A 19,668-nucleotide genomic window follows, 5' to 3' on the forward strand; every position below is an offset into this window, starting at 1 on the left:
TGAGATATCACCTCACCCCTGTCAGAACCGCTATTATCAAAGAGACAGTAACAAATGTTGGTGAGCATGTAGAGAAAGGGGAAAACCCTTAATCTGGTGGTGGGAATGCAAATTAGCACAGCCTCTGTGAAGTGCTGAGGTTTCTTAAAAAACTAGAAACAGATCTGGCATATGGCCCAGCAACCCCACTGTTGGGTATACACCCAAGACGTGAACACAGTGTGTCAAAGAGACACCTGCACCACCATGTTTCTAGCAGCACTGTTCACAACAGCCAAACTATGGAATCAACCCAAGTGCCCATCTCAGATGAATGGACAAAGAAAATGGAACATTATTTAGCTAAGAAAACGAATGAAATTTTACCATGTGCATCAAAATGGTTGGAACTGGAGCATACAACATTGAGGGACAGAAGCCAGGTACAAGCTCGGCCCCGACCCAGAACTCCTGGGTCAGAATCCACATTTGCAGGAATCCTAGGTGACATGTGCACAGCTAAGTTTGAGATACGCTGGCCTGCACCCATCAAGGGTCTCTGTGGGCTGGGACCTCGGCATGCTGGGTAAGAAACAGGTGCACACTGCCTTCTGCTTCCCTGACCTGAAATGACCCTCAAAGGGCCTTCCTGCCTTCTGCTTCCCTGACCTGAAATGACCCTCAAAGGGCCTTCCATTATTGTTAGGTTAGCGGCCGAATTTCGTATTTTCCTGTTCATTTTTAGGAGCCTGCCTGTGCAGTTCATGCCTCAGTACTACCGATTACTAATTATCACCCTTTAAAGAACCTTTCAAAACCACGTCGAGATTCCTCGAAGACAAAGAACTTAATCAGGAGCGCGTTACTAACCAGTGAGTCCTGACACTCTGGATGGCACAAGCGTTGGCAGTGCACAACGAGAGCACCAGGCACAGTGCGTGAGTGCGTGTGGGACACACACATGCATTTTCAAAAGCCCAGAGAAAGATCTCGTTCTTCCAAAACCGATAAAAGAACTCAGTCAAGGACCCTAAGTGATGTCTCTGATAAGAATGAGGCCAACTTTTGAGACAAAGCAATTACCTGTAGAATGACTGACAAAGTGAGTTATTACAGGAAGACCTCATTTCTGATCCAGAAGGGACCAAAACAAGGCAAGATGTGACACGAAGCTCCAGATGAGGTCTCTAGGACGTGTGCTATGCACAGGAAAATACACATTCATGTAGCTAAAACCCTCACACTGGCCATCAATAACAATGTCCCCAATGAATTTTATTTTTTGTTTAAAATTTTTTTTTTTACTATTTTTTTAAAGATTTATTCATTTATTTGAAGACGAGACTACAGAGAGATGGAGAGGCACAGAGAGAGAGAGAGAGAGAGAGAGAGAGAGAGAGAGACCTTCCATCTCCTGGTTCACTCCCCAAATGGCTACAATGGCCAGGGTTGGGCTAAACCAAAGCCAGGAGCCTGGACCTCCATCTGGGTATCCCATGTGGGTGGCAGACACCCAAGCACTTGGGCCATTTTCCACTGTTTCCTCAGGTGCATTAGCAGGGAGCTGGATGGGAAGTGGAGCAGCCGGAACTTGAACCAGTGCTCACATGGGATGCAGGAGTGCAGATGGCAAACTAACCTGCTGCACCACAACACTGGCCCCGAATTTAATTTTTTTCAAGGTAAATTTTTTTAAAAAATTCATATGGTGAGTTAGCTGTCACTATGCAACAAACCGTGACAGATTTGACTCAAAGCCTGCAATTAGTATCCCATCATTTCTGTGGGTTCTGGCCTGGCTGGGCTCAGTCTCTGCTTGGGGTCTCTCGCCAGCTGCCAAACAAAGTGCCAGTTCACGCTGAGGCCTGCTGCGAACGCCCAGATGCTTCCGGGCTCACTGGCAGAGCTGCTGCAGGATTCAGCTCCTCTGTGGGCTGTGGGACTGGGGTCCAGTTTTCTTGCTGGCTGATGACCAGGGGCCAAGCTCAGGTCTTTGCCAGGTGGGTGTCTCTAATATGGCAGCTTGCAGCATGGAATCGAGTTTTAAGAAAACCAGCAAGCAGAAGACGGGCCTAGTCCTTGGGCCCTTGCACCTGAGTGGGAGACCCGGAAGAAGGTCCTGGCTCCTGGCTTCGGATCAGCTCAGCTCTGGCCATTGTGGCAATTGGGGAGTGAACCATCGGATGGAAGACCCCTCCCTCCCTCCCTCCCTCCCTTCCTCCCTACCTCCCTCTCTCTCTCTCTCTGCCACTCTTTCTCTCTGTGTAACTCTTTCAAATAAGTAGATAAATCTTGAAAAAATACTTAAAAAAAAAACAGCAAATGACAGCCACACTCACGGGTAGTGAGATGGTGGAAGTGACACTGCACAGCTACCGCTGAGTTCTCTTCGTCACCATCGAGTCTCTAGTCCAGCTCATCTCGGGGACCAACTACAGGAGGAGGGATCACTGCCCCCCACCCCCGAAAGCCCTGCCACTGCTCCTCACACAAAACCATGGCCTGGCCTTGCACACCCACCTCACCTCAGTCAACAGCACGTCTGTGTGCACCCTTCCAGGACCAGCTCAACACGCCCTTTTATTGCAACTCCTTCCCCTGCACCGCCCCCACTGCTGTGGGAGACCAGAAAGCTGAACTCACAGGAGCTCAACTTTCCTACCCAAAGCACTGGCAGGATTCTCAGTTACCTTAACCTTAACGAGCCTTTCACTTAAAAAAAAAAAAAAAAGTTTATGTGGAAGGCAGGCAGAGAGCAAGAGCAAGAGCAAGTGCGAGCAGAAGCACTCCCATCCATTTCACTCCCCAAATCCCACAACAGCCAGGGCTGGGCCAGGCTGAAACCAGGAGCCAGGAACCCTATCCAGGTCTCCCACATGGGTGGCAGGGGCCCGAATTGTATGAGCAGGGAGCTGGAGTCAGAGTTGGAGGCAGGGATTGAACCCAGAGCTCCCACACAGCACAGGGGCACCTTAGGCCAAACGCCTGCCTTCACCAGCCTCTCGTTTGACCATGGCGGGGGGAGAGGGGGTACTGGGGCCTGGCTGGAGTGTGGGTGGTGTCTTGGTAACGGCTCAAGCGTAAGCTCACACAGTTAATGAGCAGCTCCCCAAGAGCCAGGAAGATGGAAGGTATCCTGGACAGCCCGCAAGCTGTCCCCCTGGATGCAGGCATTTCTGTCTCCAAATGGACCCTCTGGGTAAATAAGTCGACGGCAAACCAAGGCAAGGCAGGTGAGGCTCAGTGCCTTCCGCTGTACCTGTGCTGGTCACAGTTCCCGCCCACAGAACAGGGCACAGGGCTGACTCTAAGGGCACAGGCTGGGGCTCCAGACATTACAAACCCAAAGTCCGGCTAGCAGACCTGTTTGCTGGGCCCACACGGTGTTCGTTAAAGTTTTTAATTTGTTGCCAACAGTTGAAAATATAAATACATGTAGATTCTAATTATATATTGTGTAATTTTAAAAATAAATATTACATATTTAAAATGTAAAACATGTAGATTTTAATTCATGAGTTTTACATATATGCCTGGCTTTCTGGATTCCCTTGGAAAACGGGGCTGCACTGTGCCAAGGAGTTGGCTGGGGTTGTACAGGAGCTGCCCCTTCACAAGGGTCCTGTGCACTCGAACTTGACCCAGTCCACACCTGGCCCCTGCAGGCATCTGCAAAGCCCAGCCCTCATCGACCCGAACCCTTCCAATTTTGCTGGGAGGCGAGGGAGAGGAAGCCGACAAAGACGAATGAATGGATGGAGATGGGACAAAGGCTGAGGAGCACGACCACGCCCCAACTTTGCCAACTCCACCACAAGGTCCCCGGCTCAGGGCAGGTGATCCCCAGGTAAGATGACATAGGAGACCGATCCAGCTGCGAGAGCCTATGTCTGTCCAATGGAAAAGCCAGAAAAAGCAACTTCTGAGTTACCATGGCTTCCTACATCAATTTTGAAAATTAACATAAAAATACTTTCAAAGGGAAAATTGGTCTTAGAAAGAAGGAGAGCTCAGGACCAGAGCTGTTGTGCTGTGGATGAAGCCACCACTTGCAATGCCGGCATCCCAGACGGGGGGAACCGGTTCGAGTCCTGGCTGCTCCACTTCCAATCCAGCTCCCTGACAATGTGGCTGGAAAGCTGCAGATGATGGCCGAAGTACTTGGGCCCCCGCCAACCATGTAGGGAGACATGGATGGAGCTTCTGGCTCCCGGCTTCAGCCTGGACAAGTCCTGGCTGTTACAGCCATCTGGGGAGAGATCTCTAAATCTCTCTCTCTCTGCAACTCTACCGTTCAAGTAAGTAAATCTAAGACACAGAGAGAGAAAGAAAGGAAAGCAATCGAGGGAGCTGATTCATTGGTCCTACAGAAACAAGGTTTGGCCACCTCCAAATTTCAGCTGATCAGACACTGTCATGGACATCATCTTTCAGAAATGAGATAAATGGACAATGGATTGGGGGTGGCAGGACAGACAGAAGGTGATGGAGAGCAAAGGTCTCCGAGTTGTCCTGAAACATCCTGAGAAGCCACGCATCAGCACATGGAGAAGAATCTTAAAGAATTCACTCCAGGCCTTAGCATGGATGCCTCCTATGAGCCAGAGGGTGTACGTGCATAGAGCCCTCCTGAAAGACATTCCAATGCCAACGACTCTTTGCACTTCCACCGTCACTAAATGCTTTCTCGGATTTGTCTCTAAAATGTGTTTGTTCTCGCTCATTTTTATTACACCTTTTGGGTATATTTGTTGACTGCTGATGGAAGCTGACTTTTTAATACAGACCAAGGATTAGAAATTCTGTCACTTTCACTGGTTAATCACCGATCGACTATCACAAATGTACCCCCAAGAGCAAACGGCTCCGGTGGAGGAAAAGGCCTTGGGGAGTCAGCCACGGCACGTCACACCTAGTGCTGGTACCTGTGCTCTCACTATGCGCTAAACCTGCCACTTCTATGCAACGTCATATCATGCATGAAGTGCACTGCTTTCTTACCTTTTATAAAGAAAAATCACATTTTCTAAATCTGGTTTGTCTTTTAGAGTAAAAAATGGCAAATACAAGCCATGCAGTGTAGTTAACAAAACTATCGTTAGAACAAGACATCATCGCTCCGTACCAATACCAAAGAGCACAAGGCATGGCCCCTGTTAATTTATCTGACGCTAAGTTACACCTGATTTCGGAACACTGGGGTGGGCGCACTTCTGCATTTGACGGGAAATCCACAGAACTCAGAGTAGAACGTGGTGTGTTCCCCGAACTTGTCCCAGCTCCCAGCTCGTCCTGTGAGCACCTCACATTTAACCTTTCACAAGTGATTTCATCATCGCTTCTCCAAGACTGGCTCCTTCTCAGATGTCCCTTGGTCTGCCAACCTGCAGATCCTGGGCTTGTGTGTCATTGCAGGTCAGAGCTTCCCATGCACAACACCCCCTATTGTCGACAGCCCCTTCTCCACGTCCCCACCACCACTCCCTCCTGGGTCTGGGCCTTGTCATTCCTGCCTGGGGAGAGGGGGCAGCAAGACCAGCTCCCTGCAGTTCTGCCCACTCCAGACCCCCGCAGGCAGTCATTCCGATGTCTCTCTTCCTACCCCTCACCCTGGTCATCAGGTTGCTTCCTTTAACAAGAGCCACCGCCCTCCAGTCCCCAAGAGAGAACGCCAGTGTCAGGCCTGATAGGGCACAAGGCAAGCATTCGGCAAGCACGTGGTGGAGAGATCAGTGGAGACAGAAGCGGATCCCTGCTGTCTGGCGCTGGGGCTACCATGAGCCCAAGGCTTTTCCGGCTGTGTCTGTCACTGGCCCCGCCCCCCACCAGCGGCTCTCCCCCAGACCAGGGTCCTGATGACAACGCCCACAGTCTCCCTGGGATCTGTGTGGTGCTGTTAGAGGCAAACAGGTCCAGTCCCCGAGAGCTCGTGGAACAGTGGGGGAGACGGACAGCAAGCAAGTCAGTCATGAGACTCACGACGCAGCGTGCTTGCTACGACTGCAGAAGTCACCAGGGTGGTCATGGGACATGGGGCCTGGGGGGCAGGGAGGGGGCTGCACTCCAAGCTGGGGCTGTGTGACTCGGAGGTTGGAGCAGGAGCTGGGACTGACGACACCAGGGCACGCAGGCGTGCTCCTGCATGACTTTGGGCCTCCATTTCCCGACATCCTTCCCTGGGCCTGGGGTAGCCCAGACTCTGAGGCTTGCTGCCCAGCCCTGTCTCCTTTACCAACTGAGTGACATGGCTCAAGGTCCCCACCTCTCAGGGCCTCAATGTCCTCATCTGTGAAGTAATGGTAACAGCCCCTCCCTCAAAAGAATCGAGGAGAATGAGTTAATTCACTAGAGCGTTTGGACCAGGCCCGGGGAAGTGGCCAGATGTGAGCCACGGTTACCATGGCGACTGTTCCGCATCGCTCCTGCCCTGAGCAGGGACAAGGCGGCTGCAGGCTCGCACCCCTCTTGGCTCCCCTGGTGTACAGCAGGGCTCAGGAAATACCTGGGAGACAGACAAGTATGCATGGATCCCACTGCTTTTCTGCACCAAACTCAACTCATCGTTTAAGTCTGCCTTCCGGAAACTTCCCCACGTCCCCTCCTATTTACCTGCTTCGGTCTGAACACCTTTCCCTTCACACACCGTCTGTACTGCATTGGTTATAAAAATAGCAAAGATGCGTAGCTCTACGGCTCCCTGCGGGCTTTCTGGCTAAAGAGCGAGTGCCAGGGAAATGCAATTTTTGCAGCTCCTCATGGTGTAGCCTGCACTGAGAGTCACAATCTAAATGTCCCCAGCAATACTCGTCATTTAGTGGCTGAAAACAAAACAAAACAAAACAAAAACAAAACCAAACAGCAGCTGAACTATACTCCCCCTCTTGGGACTCCTGGTTTAATGGTCTCCTGGTCCCAGCTGCAAAACTGCCAGAACTTAACACAACAAACAGAGCCATTCATTAGTGTTGCTTCAGGCTTGGGGGTGGGGGTGGTGACAGCTCATGGGGGGCGGGGCTTCTTTTTGGGGTGGTGAGATGTGTGCCACTCTGAGAATATATTCCAGCCACTCAATTGACCAGTCTGGAAGAATGCATTGTAGGTAAAAAAAAACTCTTTGAAAAAAGCGTCCCCTTCCAGACCCTGTGCCGCTACCCAAACATTAATTACAGTGACAGCAACATCCCCAAGCATCTCCAAGCTCTCCTTGTCCACAGCAACTGACCCTACCTCTCCTCCCTCCACTTAAATGCGCCCAGAAGGCAGTCTCTGAGCTGCACAAATACCGTGCAGCCACAGTTGCCATCAGGGGTGGCGGACCTGCCAAAGTCGTCATCCACAACCCTGCGGAGAAGGAAGACGGCAGATGGGCAGGGGCTTCTCGACTAAGTGGCTCTCGGCATCGCTGGCTTTGGCTGAGGCTGTTTTAACGGCAAAGGGTGGGGAAAGGCACTTCCAGAACCTTCTCTGGCTTTTCAAAAGCAAAACTCCTTTAGGGCTCTGCCTGTTCTGTGTGGATGTTTACCATGATTTTTTTTCCTCCATTCTTCATGTATCCATTACCCAGGACAGCAGGCGGCTGCTGGCCTGGGCAGTTCTTCAGGGAGAACGGTGGACAAGGTGCCTTCTCTGGGCTACGGCAGCTACGGAGGCATGAAGCTGGGCAGACAGAGGCCCTGGGTGGGAAGAGAAGGTCGCCGCTCCTGCAGCAGATGTGGCTCCAGGACAGGGCACCTGCTGGTGAGATAGCCTCCTCCAGCAGTCACCTGCGAGGGCGGCACACACTGGACACCCCCAGTGAGCTCACCCGAGGATTCCAGTATCTGTGCAATGCTTTGGTTTCAGCTTAGTTTTGCCCACAAAAGCCACAGCATGTGTAAGCACTGGGTTCAGCAGAACACACAGGGGACCCAGGGCCAGTGCGTCCGTCCTACCCACCCATCCTGTTCAATGCCAAGTGGCCACTGGACACCCATTGCCACATGCCGTCCTGGGTCCAGGCTCTCTGCCTGCTGGGAACTCACAGTCCAGAGGGAGGAGAAGGCAGCCAAGTCACTGGAGGAAATGGCTACTGCAAGTAGTAACAAGTGTCACAGACAATCTGTGAACGTAGGCAGGGGTCTAAGTTAGAACGGGGCTTCTCTGAAAATGGGACTCGAATGAGAAGCCACTGGAGAGGGCAAGAACGGGCAGGGAAAAGCCACGTCCAGAGGAGACGGCTCCAGATCTGTTTCAAAGACGTCACTCGGATGCTGCATGGGGGACGGACCACAGGGACAAGAGCAGCCACAAAGGATTTCTGGACTGTCCAGCTAAGAGCTGCTATTAGGCTGGTGGCCAGGCTCAGGGCTCTGGGAGCAGGAATGGAGACAGGTGAACAAGACCAGTGTGCTCTGGGGGTTGAATGGGCAGAAATGGGAAGAAGCAGTGGCCAGAACTGGCTGAACTGGCAAGCCGGGGGAAGGCACGGTCCAGTGGCCAGGCCCAAGGCTGGGAGCCGCAGAGTGGAATTCCACTGTCCCCCACTTCCCAGCGGGAGGACCTGCTGTCACTGAAGCACCCCAGTGCCCTCAGGTGGAGGAAGTCACTGCACACCAAGGCCTGCACACACGTGATCATGGCTCTGTCCTCAACAGACCCAGCCAAGGTCCTGCTCCCATTTGACAGACGGGGACCTGAGGTGTCAGCACCACGGCTTCTTCTTCTTCCCTATTTTTCCTTTGTTGAACAAAGCCTCTTGTGGGCTGGTTTGCACTGCTCAGTATTTCCCGACCGTCTGGTTCCACGATCCCGGTTCTCCAAGCTGAGTCATAGCACCTCTGGTGCTCCCAAGGTCTGAAGGTGCCCCAGCCCCATATTATTGCCCCTTCCTCATGGGAGGGTTGGGCAAAGTTAAAAATCACACAGTACACAAATACAAGGGCTGTCAGCCCCCTTTGGGAAGACATTCTTCTAACAGACCACCGCTAGGCTCCTGGAAATACTTTTTTGAGAGACAGAGGATACAGAGAGAGGGCAAGAACTCCTATTTGCAGGCCCACCCCCAAAACAACTGTGACAGCCAGGACCAGCCAAGGCCAAAGCCAAGAGCTGGGAACTCAATGCAGGTCCCCTGCATGGTGGCGGGGACCCAATCACATGAGCCATCACTGCCATTTGCCATCAGCAAGCAGCTGGAGGCAGGGGCTAACCTCAGGCACTGTGACATCGGACTTGGGAACCCCCGCCGCTGGCCAAACAATGCCCCCTGTAGAGGGCACCAACTCCAGCCACGTGGCAGGGAGCCTTCCCCTTAGGTAGAGAAAAATAAAACAGCTAAAGGCAAAATGGTAGCGCAGCAGGGGCTTTCTGGGAAATATCACCTGCACCCAGGTCACTAAAGCAAAGCCAATGCACACAGGTGTAACTGTGTAAGCAGTGCAAGAGCTCTTAACTGTCCAAATACGTATAACCAAACATGGGAAAGGAAACTTAACAGCTGTTTGTGCCAGGGGTATGTAAGACATCGCCCTGCTTTGTTCAGGGCCCAGAATTTTGAAGACAAAACTCTGCTCTGGGCCGGCGCCGCGGCTCACTAGGCTAATCCTCCGCCTTGCGGCGCCGGCACACCGGGTTCTAGTCCCGGTCGGGGCACCGGATTCTATCCTGGTTGCCCCTCTTCCAGGCCAGCTCTCTGCTGTGGCCCAGGAGTGCAGTGGAGGATGGCCCAAGTCCTTGGACCCTGCACCCCATGGGAGACCAGGATAAGCACCTGGCTCCTGCCATCGGATCAGCACGTGTGCCGGCCGCAGCGCGCCAGCCACGGCGGTCATTGGAGGGTGAACCAACGGCAAAAAGGAAGACCTTTCTCTCTGTCTCTCTCACTGTCCACCCTGCCTGTCAAAAAAAAAAAAAAAAAAAAAAAAAAAAACTCTGCTCTGGGCCCGCTGGCAAGGATAACACCTGTGTTTCTGCTGAGAGCCTTGGTGTCCCACATCTCTGAGAATCCGGCGACAGCCTGGGGCAAGCTGATGGCTGAGGGCCTGCAGCAGCTGCCACCAACCGCACCTGAGCGCCCGTCCCTGGAGGAGTTTGCTCGTCACGTGTCCGTGGTGAACTGTCCTCAAGTCACCCTAATTTAATGACGCATGTGGACCACGAAGATATTAAACAGGGCTGTTTCCAATAAAACGAGTGTGAGTGCTTTGGGAAGACTCAACCAAAGCGAGGTGGTAAAAAACAACTTGTGAACCGACGGCTGGGGAGGCATGATTGGAAGGATGAAAATGTACGAGCCTAGAAGAGTTCTTCATGTAGGCCGCTTTCCAAGTGATTTTTAACCGACTTCGTAGTTCGCTGGAGAAAACCCAAACAGAAAGAAAAATCACTCTGGGTGTTGTTTGTACAGGAGAAGCTCTGTGGCAGGCCCACCTGTCAACTCAGGCTCCAAGACACGTCCTTGGCCCAACCTCAAAGAACTGGCACACACACACACAGGCACACTGAGGTTCTACAATAAAATGAAATGTTCAAAAGGAACGCTGTGTAAATTTTTATGATTCCTCTCTTTAACTTGTTTTTTTTTTTTTCCCCCACTACTCAACTCTAAGGCTTTCACTGTAGATGAAGAATAAACGGCAGTGAACTGCAATAGCAAGGTGTAGGTAACAGTAATGTGCTGTTTCAAAAAGCGTGGAGGCTGGGACTTTGGACATTTTCACCACAAAGAAATAATAAATGTTTGTCCTGATTCGAACATTACACACACTATATATATATATATATACATTTTTTTTTTTAGCTTGATAGGTAGAGTTATAGACAGTGAGAGAGACAGAGAGAAAGGTCTTTCTTCCGTTGGTTCACCCCCCAAATGGCTGCCATGGCCGGTGCACTGCGCAGATCGGAAGCCAGGAGCCAGGTGCCTCTTCCTGGCCTCCCATGCAGGTGCAGGGGTCCAAGCACTTGGGCCACCCTCCACTGCCCTCCAGGGCCACAGCAGAGAGCTGGACAGGAAGAGGAGCAACCGAGACTAGAATCCGGCGCCCATATGGAAATAAAATGGGCCAGCGCAGTGGCTCAATAAGCTAATCCTCCGCCTGCGGCGCCGGCACCCTAGCTTCTAGTCCGGGTCAGGGCACTGGACGGATTCTGTCCCGGTTGCTCCTCTTCCAGTCCAGTTCTCTGCTGTGGCCCAGGAGTGCAGTGGAGGATGGCCCAAGTCCTTGGGCCCTGCACTTGCATGGGAGACCAGGAGAAGCCCCTGGCTCCTGGCTTCAGATCGGCGCAGCGCACCGGCTGTAGCAGCCATTTGGGGGGTGAACCAATGGAAGGAAGACCTTTCTCTCTCTCTCTCAGTGTCTAACTCTGCCTGTCAAAAAAAAAAAAAAATGTCATGGAGTAAGCGTTGTATGTCCTAATGTGCGCGGGTCACTCCACCTCATGACGATGACTGCAGTCAGGAGGTGATGAGTAACCAATGCTGCCACTGTGTCACAGGCCCAGGTCAAAGGAGAGTTCCCTCTACCACTTAAATTTTGTAGCGTTTATCTGAGCAAAGCAAAACAAAAACAATTCACGTATTGAGTAATTCCCGGAGCTACAGCAAGTCCTCAGAACTCTAACCAACAGCGTGACCAGACAGTATTTATGGAAAACAGAGTGGGGTATAGAAAACTTAACTGGCTACAGCCCAATCAACCAGTCAGTTGGTTACAGCTTAACTAGTTTGTTGTTTACAAATTAACTAACTAACTGGCTTCAGAGCCTCCAGCAACCAAACAAAGCTCAGCTGCTGTGATTAAACTCCATGCTGGTTTGGTCTGTGGGCCTAGTACAGGTGCCCAATCCAATCCACGGCGTCCCCTCAAATTGTTTTACAGAACCCTTATGAAATAAGACAAAACTAGCTTGGCCTAAATGTACATAACAATTAAAAACACTTATTTCACCTTCTTCACTGTGCTGTTGGAATTTTTCAAACCACAATCTTTTCAACTTTTCAAACTTGGATAAAGATTTCCAGGTTGACCAGTTCTAGAAAAGTTCCTAACACCTACAAGCGATAGAGCAAGTTATTTTCTACATAGACTCCACTGACTCTCTGCCACGTGGGAGGGGTTTCAGACAGCACTGAGAAATATTCAGGATTAGCAAATATTCAGGATTAGAAGTTTACAGTGTCTGGGACGAGCAGGCACGGTGGGCAGTGGGTTAGGCTGCCACCTGGGATGCCAGCATCCAGAGGAGGGCCTGTTTCAGGTCCTGGCTACTCTGCTGCTGATCCAGCTTACTACTAATGTGCCTTGGAGGCAACAAGTGACGGTTCCAGGACTTGAGCCTTCCCCACCCCGCTTCCCCCGCCCCCCATGCAGGAGACTGAATGGAGTTCTTGGCTCCTGGTTTCAGCCTGGTCTAGTCATGGCTGCTGCAGCCATCAGAGGAGTGAGCCAGATGGAAGACGGAAAAATCAATCAATCAATCTCTCTCTCTCCCTCTTCCCCCACCCCTGTTGCTCCTCCCCCCAACTCTGCTTTCAAATAAACAAATCCCTCTTCAAAATAAAAAGCCTGGGAAAATCATCTTGATAAGACACCCCTCCCCCCCCCACCACCACCAGGGTTCTCCTGAAGGAAGAATATTCTGGAGGTAGAATGAGCCGGAAACAGACTATGACCTAAAAACAATTTTAAAATAAGTAATTTTCAACACCTATTTTATCTTGATCCTTCTCCCTTTCAGAATTTCTTCAAAACAGACATTGTAAACTTCTCAGACAGCTATCTGCTGGAAGAAAACAGCCCTAATTAGGCTATGTGTCAAAGAAATATAATTATCAATTTGCCTAATTAAAATGAATATCCGAACACGCCCCAGTAATGTGCGCTTTCTCAGGTGAGGCGTACAATTTACTTTCTGTAAACAATCCATCCGCAGCGCCTGGCCGACGATGTTAACAGGGAACCGATGATGAAGTCCAGCTCCCCAGACGACGCCGAGGAGGACGGTGCAGAGTGTCACCGTGGACGCCGATCACCCGTGGCGGCTGGGGTAAAGCAAAGCACACTCTGATTTAACCGACAGCCTTCGCTTGGGAAACAAACCGTGGCGCTCTCTGGAGGGTCTATCACAGGGTTGTGGAGCAGGGCCAACAGAGCTGTCCTGGGGGCTGTTGCTAGAGTTCACCGAACCCCTGTTTTGGCAAGAGATGGGGGAAAGGTTGGTTTGCTTACTTTCTCTTGTGCCTTCCCGAGGAGCCTGGACAGACTCTGGACAATCACAGCACCTCTGCTGGTCACCAGCAACATTAGGACCCAGGGCAAGGTCCAGGAGAACAATGGACACAACATGGGCGGACTCAGCCCGTAAGAGAACTGAGCCCTACGACCAGGGTGCTCAGCACATGGCCCCGTCTCCACTCAGCGTGCCTGCTGGGACTGGGGGGCCCACAGAGTCCAAGGGCAGCCCCATTTCTAGACTGAATCACTGCTCGTGAAGTCATGTTCTCCTCATAACCCAGAAGGGTCTCGCTGTCACCCCACTCTTGTCCAAGTGGACCCGTCTTGTCCTCTGGCAGCCCCATGGCACTCCCGATGGCCTAGGAAGTCTGGACACTCAGCACCCCACAATCTCCATGGGATGCCCTCCTCACCCCCTTGCACCTCCAGTCCCGCAAACACACACACCCCAAGTGCACCGTGTGAGGCTACGGAAATGTAGCTTTAAGACAAGTTCCTGAGCTCCAGCGTCCAATCAGACTGTGCCCAGAGTTGCTCTTGAGTAGAAGTCCCTCTGTCACCATTGCTGTAGACAGATCACTCGCGTCAAAACTGGCAATCTGACTGTGTGCCCTGGTTTCCTCACACACCCAGCCTGCAACCCCTGATGCTACCAGGATGAGCTCAAACACCTCCCCATCCCACACCACACCCCACCCCTCATCCTTCCATTCGAGGCCCCATGGTTTCACCCTTCCTGCCAGATCACACCTGCTCGATTTATTCCCATCCTGCAAGGCCCGGTTAACTAAGCATCCTTGAGCAATCAGAAAACCACCACCTCCTCGGGGCAGCCCTCTGTCAATGTCATTAGGTCAACTGTTCCAACAGCCCCTCACTCCCCTGGGTCTGCCCCAACAGTCATCTGCACTGCTCTGTGTGACCACAGGGTTTAGGGGGTTCCCCAAGTGGCCACATCAGAGGGGCAGGAGGAGCACATCTGGTTCTCATTCACCCAGCAGCTAGCACCATGCCCGAGACAGTCCATGTGACGAGCAGACAAATTGATGGATGGATGGACACTTGACGGGTAGACGGTAGGTGGCTGGGTAAATGGATGGACAAACAGTTGGACAGATGAAGGGACAGACGCGTGCACGGTCAATGGATCCATCTGCTCCCAGGGCCACCCCCCGCCCCGAGCTCCTCACTTCCAATTTCTCTTGGTCCCGCTCTCCAACAGCCTTTTTTGCATTTTCACTGCAAATCCATCTCCGATCAACGACGCCAGGACAAGTGCCGTAACCCCTCTAAGCTTAATTTTCTTCCAGTGAGTAAAGGGGCAATCGTGACACCTGTCTCAACAGGACCACTCTGAAGATGACACGAGAGATTCCACAGCAACCAGAACAGTGTCAGCAGCACTTCTACCCTGTAACTACTGCATCACCAAATGGCTCCAAACAGAGCCCATCTGCTACAGCGCATACGACTTGTTCCCCAAGTGTTCACGCATCACAGCTTGGCCCCCAGAATGGCGATGTGAGAGGCGGGGGCACCCTTCAGAGCTAGGACCTAGTGGGAGGTTTTTAGGACATGGGGGCCCTGCCCTTGGGAGGGATTGAGGGAGTGCTCATGGCAGCCCCCCTCCAAAGTTGTCATAAAATAAGCTTGCCCACCCCCTGCCTTTCTGGCTTCCTGCCCACACCATGGGACACCATTACAAATGCCATCTGCCTTGTCAGTCCTGGCCCATGAGTTTCCAGAGCTGTGAGCTAAACAAGCCTCTTTATAAAGCAGCCTGTCTCCGGTATTTTGTTGTAGTAACCGAAGCACAGGAACGTCGCACTCTTCCTGATCTGACGCCTTCACCCTCACCATTCCCCCAGCACTGTTTTCTACAACTGTATGGGGACTGTCCTGAGGGTCACCAAGCCATCGCAGCTGCGTCCCGTGCTCGGCTGACGTGCGTCAGCCTCTCCGACAGCTGCCCTGTGTCTCACGTCCCCAGCGCCCCTGGCTTCCTCTTCCACCGCTTCTGTTCCTGTGCGAGCCCCTCAGTGTCCTCGTCTCACCCCTGAACACCGGCATGTCCACACACTATGCCACCAACTCCTCCCCCGCCCACTGCACCCTACAGTCGCCTCAGAATCCCTGACGGTGTCTCACATCCATCTCCTCACACCCAACACTCCTCCTTATTCCCTGATCTCAGGCAACAGTCCACCATCCCCCAGGACCAAAACTTCAAATCTGGACTCCTCTCACAGCAGGAACCCTCAGAGCCCATCACCTGCCAGGCATGGGGGGGGGGGGGGGGGCAGAGCTCTGTGCCTGTATTATGAGCCCCTGGGGGCATGTAACTGCCCCCCCCCCCCAGATACTGCAGAATGCAACATGCACGTAATCAATGTTTCTTAAACGGAAAGGAAGAGATATGGCACAGTACCAGGGGACTCAGACACGGCTGGTGGAGTATAAATTGGCACAGCCGCTTTGGAAGGCAATTTGACAGTGCCTAGCAAAGCTGAGGGAGATTACACCCTAGGATCCAGAACCCTGCTCCTGGGGATGGGTCTGTGTCCTGGGGAACCCCTCCCTCGTGTCCCCAGTCAATGTCTGAGCGTTCAGTGTCCCTAGGAGCACCGTTAACAAGCGTGAAACACAGAAACAACCCAGTGGCCTGGCTGGGTTGAAGGGGCTTATCTGGGATGGGCTGGGGAGAGGGAAACTACCAGGAGCAGCTGAGTAACCCACAGGTAGAAGGCGCAGCTCCTGCCTCTCCTGAGAGCAGAGAACAGTGATGGAGATCGGGAGACCAAGTGGGCAGCCTGCGGTGAGAGCAGGTGCAAATACCGCCAGCCCAAGGCGACCCCACGGGGGGAAATAAGGTACGGGGACACACACACACCCCGGCTTTTGCTTCCTGCTCCCATGCCCAGCTGGGGCTCCCCACTGGCCGGCCCCAAGGAGAAACCAGAGGGTAGCGCCCACTGGTGTAACAGGTAGAGGCCAAGCCCCCGGAGAGAGAGACCGAGGGCCGGGCCTCCGTGTACCCATCAGCAGACTATAAAGTGTATGTTCGCGCATGGCAAGAGGCCCAGCGCGAAAATGCGTGCCGTAGCTAGCGCTCCTTCCATCTATATGGATGTATCCCAAAACCCGCGTGCCGCCTTTTCCACCCAAGACGCATTAAAACGCACAGGGGCTGGCGCCAGAGCAGACGGTATTTTTCCCCAGCCGCCGCAGCTCTATTTCCAGCCCCGCAGCGAGAGAGGAAGCCGCACGTGGGTGCAGCAGAGACTCCAGGCCGGGGCGGAGGAGCTGCTGAGCCCGGGCAGCCCAGGCCCAGGGCCCTGCGGAGGGAAGGCGCTGGCCCTTCCGCGCGCGGGCCGTGGCGGGGAAGGGAGGCGAGGATCGGGCTGCAGCCGACGGGCGCGCGGGAGCCCCGGGGCCCGGCCCGGCCGCCCCGCGTGCGCGTGGGCAGCCTCACGCCGGCGGCGGGGCGGGTGGCCCGAGTCCGAAGTCCGCTGCCCACGGCCGCCCCTAGTCCGGAAGGCGCCGCGATCGCGAAGGATAAACCGCGGGACGCTGATGGACCAAAAAAAATATTTAAAAAAATAATTTTTTTAAAAAAACCCGCAGGTGCCGAGCGCCCGTCAGCTGCCACTCATAGCCGGCGGCTTTCGGGTGACAGACGAGGACACTGAGGCCCCGGCTTCCGGGGTCTCCTCCTCTTCCTCCCCTTCTCGCGGGGAAGCCGGGCCGCGGCCCGCGGAGCCCACGCCCGGCCTCTCGGGACGAGGCGCGGCCCCGGAAGTCCCCGGCGGCGGCGCGGCCCGGCCCGCGGCGCAGCCCCAGGTAGGCTCCGGGGGGAAGCGCGCGCCCTCGGAGGGAAGGTTCCCGGGCGGAAGGTTCCGCAGCCCAGCGTCCCCTCCCCGGGGCGACGCGCCGGCGGTACCTGCAGGAAACGCGTCCAGGGTCCTGCCCCGGGCTCTGTGGAAAACACCCTCCGCCTCCGCAGCCGACATGGCGAGCGGGTTTCCGGGCGCTGCCTGGGCACGCCGCGCGGGAGGCAACGGCACGAAGTCCACACCGCCTGACTGCCCGGCCGGACCCCGCGCGGGGCGGTGCCCTCTGCGCGGGGCGGGGCGGGGCTCGGTCGTTCGGGGCGCGGCTAGTGCTGCCTGGGCGGAGCCCTCGGGGATCGACCTGGGTGCTGGCGGCTGGGGCCGGGCGGGCCGGGCCCGAAGGGGCGCAGGGGTCTGCGTGGGCCTCGGGCTGTGGGACAGGTGCTTCCCTGAGAGCAGGCTGCCTCGTCTAGCAGATCAAGGTGCAGGACCCCGCTTGGCGCTTCCTGTGCGAGCTGCAACCAGAGTTCTTGGAACAGCGGGATACCCGCCCTGCAGCGTTGCCTGGGGCAACGGCGTTGTTTGTCCCAAGTTCTTAGTTAACCGGACTTTCTGAACCGCGTCTGCACTGGTTAGGTCACGGGTGGAGGGGGCAGCCTGAGCCCCCTGGCCACGTCCTCACGCTCACAGGCTGCAGGCCAGGCCCCGGCCCCACACCCGGGCAGGTGGCTGTGGCCAGGCGCCCTGGACAGGTGGGGACAGTGAGGCGCAGGGCGCCCGCGGTGGCCTGCGACTAGGCCCATCCTAAGGCAGTGAGTGACCCCGCTGGGTCCTTGTCTGCCCTGGGAACCCAGTGTTGGTGACACCCGGCCAAGGTGTGGACACAGGGTGGACGCACGGCGTCCGGATCTGCAAGACCAGCAGGGCCGGACAGTTCCTAGGGTCTGCCAAGCCCGGGAAACTCTTGTCCCTAGCCGCCTACCCCGGCGCACCCTGAGGGTGGCTGGCGGTGGATGGTGGCCTTGGGCTGCAGGGGGTTAAGCCGTGGCCGCTGGGGTCTGCGGCCCAGATCAGGGCGCTGGTTCAAGTCCCGGCTGCTCCTCTTCTGCTCCAGCTCCCTGCTAATGGGTCAGGGAAGCAGCCAGGCTGGCTCAACTGCTTGTGCCCCTGCCACCCCCGGGGGAGACCTGGGTCATCCTGGTTCTTCCACTTGCTGACGGGCGGTGTTGAGTCACTGACGTCTCCGTGGCTCTGATTCCCTGTCTGTCGAATGGGAACAATAGTAGTGCCTGGGTCGTGGAGGCACGGGGAGGCTTCCATGGGCTCCTGTGTCGAAGCACCCAGGACACAAAGTGCTCTGTGAGTGGTAGGAGGCATTAGTGCTGTCATCGCCGGGAACGGCCGGGTCCCTGGTCCACACACAGGGCTTGGTCCTAAGCCACGTTCTCAGGAGACGTGCACGTAGCAAACGAATGAGGATCAAACGTCCAGCGATGATGACTCCAGTAACCGAGTCCCTGTGTTGAGTTCTCGGCTCTGGTGGCCTGCAGGCCCTGCGTGGTCCAGCACCCGCCCCCTCCGCCTCCCACCCCCTGACTTTGCACCTGCTGCGTTCATTCGACAACGCGCATCCGTTTCCCTCTGCACGTGCAGTGCCTTCGGCTGGGAATGGGTCTGCCCGTCCTTAGCTGAAGTCCGTTTGAACATCGAGGCTGGTGCTTAAATGACGCTTCTGAGACAGGCCCTGCGTGTCTGCTTGCGCACACTCCCCCAGTCTAGACTGGGCCTCCTTCCGGCCCTGTTACAGCCCCCAGTCCCTGCCGCTCCTCGCACCTTGCACAGTTGAGAACTGTGTGCTCGAAGGTGCGGTTCTTGCCGATGTTGTCTCTCCCGACTTTGTCTCTCCCGACTCGATGACAAGGTCAGCAAGGACAGTTACCGCGGCTCTTGCTGCCCAGCAGGGCGCGGCAGGCCTAGTCACTCCAGCAGCTGTGGCATGCGTAAGTAAGTGGGAGGGGAACGTCTCGGCAGGACAAGCCCGTGGTGAGCCTGGGCAGCAGCTGGGCACAGCTTTGCTGGAAGATCCTTGGTGACTTCACAGTGCACAGATACACTGGTGATGCCAATGGCTGCAACCGGACCTCGGGGCCCATCCGTCCCAGCAACATCGTGGCCTCTTTTCCTGCCCCGTCCTCCACCTGGCTCTCCTCTGATGGCGTCTTTCAGCTCATCTGCCCATCTTCTTTCTCCTTGTCTGCCTGGAGGCCTGGAGGGGGCAGGCGGGCGGCAGGAGACGAGTGTATTCCTGCGAGTTAGATGTGTTTGGACTGTGTGACCCTGGGAAAGTCACTGAGCTTCTCTGAGCTTCAGTTTCTCCGTCTGAAATGAGATCACTGGGCTGGGCATTTGGTGTTAGATGCACTTAGGATGCCCCCTGGGATGCCCGCATCACACATCTGGAGTGCCCGGGTGTCAGTGCTGGGTCTGCTCCTGACTTTGGCTTCCTGCCGAGGCAGACGTTGGGAGGCAGCAGATTGCTCAAGTAGGTGGGTCACTGCCACTCACGTGGGAGACGTGGATTAAATTCTCAGCTCCTGGCTTCAGTCTGAACCAGCAGATGAGATTCTCTCTCTCTCTCTCTCTCT

At 54.7% G+C, this 19,668-nt stretch overlaps 1 protein-coding gene across 1 annotated transcript in view; it reads right to left on the bottom strand.

Moving 5' to 3' along the window:
* Nucleotides 1-17,305, bottom strand: part of CPPED1 (calcineurin like phosphoesterase domain containing 1) — a 108,821-nt gene extending 91,516 nt beyond the window's left edge. Inside the window, exon 1 of the mRNA XM_062180183.1 lies at nt 17,134-17,305. Coding sequence (XP_062036167.1) covers nt 17,134-17,203 — 70 coding nt within the window. The 5' untranslated portion in view covers nt 17,204-17,305. The remainder of the gene's footprint in view (nt 1-17,133) is intronic.
* Nucleotides 17,306-19,668: the final 2,363 nt, after the last annotated feature.

This window comes from Lepus europaeus, chromosome 21, assembly GCF_033115175.1.
Source record: "Lepus europaeus isolate LE1 chromosome 21, mLepTim1.pri, whole genome shotgun sequence".
NCBI lineage: Eukaryota > Metazoa > Chordata > Mammalia > Lagomorpha > Leporidae > Lepus > Lepus europaeus.